The 5,908-nt window shown below is 47.0% G+C and overlaps 2 protein-coding genes across 5 annotated transcripts in view; one reads left to right on the plus strand and one right to left on the minus strand.

The window, feature by feature from the left end:
• Nucleotides 1-3,575, minus strand: part of LOC103473076 (ras-related GTP-binding protein C-like) — a 6,716-nt gene extending 3,141 nt beyond the window's left edge. Inside the window, exons 1-6 of the mRNA XM_008423016.2 lie at nt 3,351-3,575; nt 2,637-2,840; nt 1,580-1,779; nt 1,396-1,510; nt 1,183-1,325; nt 49-191 (exon numbers count right to left, since the gene is read on the minus strand). Coding sequence (XP_008421238.1) covers nt 49-191; nt 1,183-1,325; nt 1,396-1,510; nt 1,580-1,779; nt 2,637-2,840; nt 3,351-3,551 — 1,006 coding nt within the window. The 5' untranslated portion in view covers nt 3,552-3,575. The remainder of the gene's footprint in view (nt 1-48; nt 192-1,182; nt 1,326-1,395; nt 1,511-1,579; nt 1,780-2,636; nt 2,841-3,350) is intronic.
• A 164-nt stretch (nt 3,576-3,739) lies between these two features.
• ppt1 (palmitoyl-protein thioesterase 1 (ceroid-lipofuscinosis, neuronal 1, infantile)) overlaps nt 3,740-5,908 on the plus strand; it is a 5,933-nt gene continuing 3,764 nt past the window's right edge. For all 4 annotated transcript variants that reach the window (XM_017307510.1, XM_017307511.1, XM_017307512.1 and 1 more), the window contains exons 1-3: nt 3,740-3,829; nt 4,710-4,831; nt 5,626-5,735. In XM_017307510.1, coding sequence (XP_017162999.1) covers nt 4,717-4,831; nt 5,626-5,735 — 225 coding nt within the window. In that variant the 5' untranslated portion in view covers nt 3,740-3,829; nt 4,710-4,716. The remainder of the gene's footprint in view (nt 3,830-4,709; nt 4,832-5,625; nt 5,736-5,908) is intronic.

Genomic DNA, 5,908 nt, shown 5'->3' on the forward strand with positions numbered 1-5,908 from the left:
CAGAGTGAAATGTACAGCAGGTGAGAGTGAGAGCGGAGCGTCAGAGACCTTTCCTCTCGAAGCTCTCCTCCCTCAGGATGCAGACTAGGGCCAGGAACCTGGTGACCTCCTTCAGGTAGAGAACCGTGGAGTTGTTCAGCCTGATGATGGCCAGAGACTCGTCATCGTAGGCGGCGCCACCATCCATCAGCCTGGAGGAGCCAACAGAACCATCAGAACCAACAGAACCAACAAAACCATCAGAACCAACAAAACCATCAGAACCAACAGAACCATCAGAACCAACAGAACCAACAGAACCATCAGAACCAACAAAACCATCAGAACCAACAGAACCATCAGAACCATCAGAACCATCAGAACCAACAAAACCATCAGAACCATCAGAACCAACAGAACCATCAGAACCATCTCCAAACATTACATAACTCTGGCTACATTACAATTGTTTGTCATTTAATGATTTATTAGATTAAAAGTAGTTCCAACCTTTTATCACTTACACCTTGTTTCATTGTTTTAGTTTGGCCTCCAGTCAGCAGGTGGCGCTGCAGGTCATCCTGAAGCAGAGCCAGAAAATAAAATGGCGGGCACACCAGAAAGGGTTTGGTTTGGGAAGTAAAAAGCTTTTAAGTGGTTCAGTTTTGAAATATAAAGTCTCAGCAAGATCCATAATTCTTCTCCGTACTTTTAACGTCAACTTCTCCGTTAAAAATTACAGATCTGCTGAGAAGGCAAAGATTTTATGACGGACAAACGGAGGCAATAGCTGCTGCGGTTCGTCCAGTTTTCCTTCTGTGAAGCAGAAAAATTGGACTCGGTTGGTTTTGAGGTCTGTCGTGAATTAATGGACTGAAAAACAAAGCAACCAGATAATCAGGAATTATAAGTTTTACATATTTTAATCTTTTCATCTTTGTATTTTTCTATTCAGCAATCTTAGAGGTTTCTGTTTTGTTATATTTTATGAATATTTGTAATTTTATTGATGTGAGAAAAACCACCTTTTTCTGCTGATTCAACCAGTTTTTAATACATCAGACACAAAATAATTCAAGAAACGCTCGTTAAGAAAATGGCCGATTATCAATCAACTTTAGATGCTCATTAATCTGTAACTTGCATCCATAATCAGAACCATCTTGGTGAAGTTCTGATGGGACCGGGTCCGGTTCTGCTCACCCGTAGATGCAGGAGACGTCGATGACGACGTCGATCATGTCGCAGCAGAGTTCGTAGGACTGCATGTCCACCGGCGAGCTGTCGGTGGCGATGTAGATCTTACTGACCACGTCAAACAGGAAGGCCTTCTCGATGCCCGAGTGCTGCAGAGCAGACCGGATGTTAGGGACCGGACCGGACCGGACCCGGCGTGGCGGCGGCGCTGGAACCCACCGATATGAAGATGTTGAGCAGGTTCTCCAGGGTGGGAAGCTGAGGGATGAGTTTCTGCACCACCTTGCTGAAGGCCTCGAAGATGGAGTGGTCGTAGATGCTGGTCAGGTAGAAGCTGCGGATCGGAGCGGGGAGACGATCAGAGGCGGTCCAGACGAGCCGGTTCCGGTCCGGTCCGGCTCACCTGAGGTGCAGCTTGTCCAGGCTGGCGTCGGCCAGGTCGTCGTTGGCTCGCTGGTGGACGTCTCGCTGCGTCTCGATCTTGTGGTCGTCAGACAGTCCGTCCACCTTGTGGATGAAAACCTCGAAGTTGATGTCCGGGTTGACCTTGTAGGCCCTGGAGACGGTGAGGTGCAGCCGGCCCAGAGCCTCCATGTAGTCGTCCTGGAGATTACAGCGGATTATAATCCAGGAAGCATCGATGGGGGACTACAGAACGACGCTGGAGGAACTGAAGAAACCGCTGATCTGCAGGATTTCCACAAACCAAGCGTCTGCTCTACGACTGAACCGATGAATCAGACTGATCTGCTTAAAGAACCAATCAGAGCCAGGAGGCGGGGCTTAGCGCTGTCAGTCAATCCTCCTGTAATCGCTGCTAAATGTGCTAATGACAGAGAAACAACTTACCGTTACAGGAAAACCGTTTATCCACCGTCATCGATGGCTATGCTAACTAGCTTTAGCTTTCATGACAGGCTATGCTAGCTGCAGTGTAGCAGACAGGAAGAGGATGGGCAGCGCCACAGGAGCTTGTGATTGACAGCTCTAAGACCCGCCTCCTGGCTCTGATTGGTTGTTTCTAGTTAGAACATGAAGATTTTTTCTCAGATTCATATCAAACCACGACAGTTTGAACAAATAAGAATATTTTACAGGAGTTATAAACTGAAAGAGCCCTGAGCAGAAACAACATGTAAACATTTAGCATTCATAGTTTTAGTTTGTGAAAAATCTCCTGTCGTCACATTTTTCTATCCAGTTATTAATCCGTTATCAATAATTGATGATCAGACATTGAGCAGAAGAGTTTTTCAACAGAACTTTGTTATTCAACTCCTGGCAAAACAATTGGGAATTTATTTAAAAAAGGAATTAAATTGTTTATTTTCTTAAAGAATAAAAACAGTTTAAGTGTTTAAATGAAGAACCTGCAGCATGTGAATTCATCGGATTAATGGATCAGAACCTCGTCCCTGATTGGCCCGTGGCGGTCAGGTGACTGAGCCCTGACCTGCTACCTGAGCGTCGATGACGAAGATGAGCGCTCCGGTTCCCTTGAAGATCATCTCGCTGTCAAACGTCGGGTCGAAGAAATCCACCTGGCCGGGGAAATCCCAGATCTGGAAGCTGACGAAGGAGCTGCTGGAGACGTCGTCCTTGTAGATCTTGTTGGTGCTTTCCAGGAACAGCGTCTCGTTGGGAGACATCTTATGGAAAACCACCTGGACCGGGACAGACGGCCCCGAGGAACATGTTCAGAGAGTCACATTCATTTATGTCGCGCATTTCAGCTCAACGTGGAAACATCAGAAACTTAGAGATGCTCTTCAGGTGACAGAAGGCCGACTTTGTAACCGTCTTTATGTGGCTGTGAAGGTTCAGGTCAGAGGTCAGTTTCCAGCTGTAATAAGTAGAGCTGTGCTGACTCTAGATCTAGAACTCTAGATCTAGAACTCTAGATCTAAAACTCTAGATCTAAAACTCTAGATCTAAAACTCTAGTTTCAGTTCAGCTGGTTAAAGTTATGGCGCATCCTCACTTTAATTGGTTCTAGAATTGGTAGTCATGGAAACTAATCTTACTTCCTGTCATAATCTGACGTAGAACCCGGATTAAACTGTTACTCTGAGTTTAACAGAACATCTTCAGAACCAGAACCTGTCGGTCCGAACCACAGGGAGTTCTGGATCAGAACCGGTGGTCGGCCTGCTGCTGGGTCAGAACCTCGGTACCTTCTGGATGGAGGACTTGCCGCTCCTCCTCAGACCCATCAGCAGGATTCTGGGTCTGCTGGCGGACGGGTTCGCCTCCTCCGGGTCCAGGTCCAGGTCCTGGTTCTGGTCCTCCCCGCCATAACCGAAGCTCTTCGGGAACGAACCCACCACGCTGTAGCTGCTGCTGCCCAGGTTCGGCTCCTCGTACTGGATATTCATCCCGGACCGGACCAGAACTGGGCCCGCTCCTCCTCTGAACCCAGTCGACCCGAACCGGAACCGCAGCCTGTTGATTATAGCTCGGAGTTTCGGACCGAATCAAAACATGTCGGCGGACCGGGTTCTGAGCGGCTCAGCAGCCGGACGGGTTCGGTGTTTCAGAACCTGTGGGATGCTAACACAGCTAGCTTCTCTTCAGCTGGCTTCTGATTGGCTGCTTACTCCAAACACAGAGTCACGTGACCAGCTGCTGGTCAAACAGGAAGCAGAGTCAGGCGGTGAGTTGCGTTTTCTCAGGTTTTATCAGTTTCAATGTTATTTAAGTTGAATAAATAAGAAGAATCTGATTTTAAGGTTTTATTTGATGAATCTAAACAAAGCGCCGCTTCTGTTCCTATAAAGATGATTTTTTATTGGCCTGTTTTCGGTCATTTCGCTGCTGTTAAGCGACGCAGTGAACTAACATCCCATAATAATCTTTAGTCTCAGACGTTCAAACAGACCGTATCTGGCTTTCTGTAGACTTTCCTGCTGATTTCATAACGGAACCAAAGCCAGAGCAGAACCAGGAGCTGATTAGATATGAAGTCTAAACACAGGAGCGAGTCCGGACCAGATTAACGAGCGGAACCAGAACCTGAGACCAGAACCTGAGACCAGAACCTGAGACCAGAACCTGAGACCAGAACCTAAAACCAGAACCTGAGACCAGAACCTGAGACCAGAACCTGAGACCAGAACCTGAGACCATCATCAACCTTTCATTATGACGGTTCAGTGCCTGATTCAATCTGATAGTTTTCCTGTACATATAATAATAATAAATGGAATTATAATCTGGATCTGAGATTATAATCCTTAATCCCAGTTCTAGTCTTAGAACTGGGATTAAATGTCAGCCTCTGTTGATCCTGTTGGTTCTGTTGGACCCAGAGTTGACATAAACTTTGTGGGTCCGATGCTTCCAGTGGGACCCATAAGGGTAACGTCTGACGTACTTCCTGTTTATTATTCTGACTGAAAACATTAAAACAACAAAGCTTGTGTGCAAACAGGAGGTCTCACTTCGACATGTTCTGCTCCTCTGGACTTGTGGAGGTTCTCCAGCTGGTTCTGGATCTCCAGCTGCTAATCGGACCTGTGTTTGTGTGTTGTCAGTTTCAAGATGGCCGCCGTCCTCCTCGCCCTGACCCTGGCTGCTCCGGTGCTGCTGGTCGCCTCTGGTCCAGTTCCTGACACCAACAACGGGACGGTTCCTCTGGTTCTGTGGCACGGGATGGGTCAGTCTGCTCTGGAGTAATGCAGCCAACTACTGTCAGAACCAGAACCAGAGAGACTGAGACCGGTTCCGGTTCTGGTAGCTCTACATCAAGCCTTCCATCCTGCTCTGACTGGTTCTCCTACCAGTCCGGTTCTGTTACTGGTTCTGTTAAAGGGGCGGAATCATGTAAAATCCACTTCTCTGATCTTATCATCATGTTTTTCCTCATCAAAAACAAACCAAGAGTGTTTGAGGAATCCTTTAGTCTCCATGGCAACCCTTCAGCCGCTAAATGCCTGGGTGGACTTGGCTCCGCCTCCAAGGCGTAGCTCCTCCCCCACTCAGCTCCTTCAGACTAGCCAGCAGCATTTAGCATCAGCTGCTGAGCTCATTACAGGAGCTGCTGCTCAGAGCRACGCTGGTGAAAACATTAAAGGGTTAATAGAGGAGCCATGWTGGGRCGACTTCCTGGAGGCGGAGCTTCAGGAAGAGCAGGAGCTTCTTAAAGAGACAGAGGCCCAATTTCAAGGAGTTAAATTACAAATTTCTTATAGGTCATATTTGATATGCAACATTTTATAACAACTGAAGGTAACAAAGTTACTGGATTATGTTATAAATTGGTTCTGATGTTTAGCACATTTAGCTTCCCCCAAATTAATTTTTCAGATAAATTCTAAAGTGCTAATTTAAATGGTTGAAGCTGCCTGGAAAGCACATGGTACCGGTTCTTTACCGGTTCTGTTCCTGGTTCTGTTCCTGGTTCTGTTCCTGGTTCTGTTCCTGGTTCTTTACTGGTTCTGTGTCCTCCAGGTGACAGTTGCTGCAACCCGCTCAGCATGGGATCCATAAAGAAGATGATTGAGGAGGAGATCCCAGGGATCTACGTTCTCTCTCTGATGATCGGGAAGAATGTGGTCGAGGTAACCAGTTCCCATGGCAACGGGTTCCCATTGTAGCGCCGTAAACATTTTAACAGAATTGGTCTCTATTGTGTATTTTATATTCATGTGAAATATTTTGTGTTTCTGGTACGGCAGCTACGTCGCTAACAGCAGCTACGTCGCTAACAGCAGCTACGTCGCTAACAGCAGCT

Source organism: Poecilia reticulata, linkage group LG11 (genome assembly GCF_000633615.1).
Source record: "Poecilia reticulata strain Guanapo linkage group LG11, Guppy_female_1.0+MT, whole genome shotgun sequence".
In the NCBI taxonomy this organism is placed as follows: Eukaryota; Metazoa; Chordata; class Actinopteri; order Cyprinodontiformes; family Poeciliidae; genus Poecilia; species Poecilia reticulata.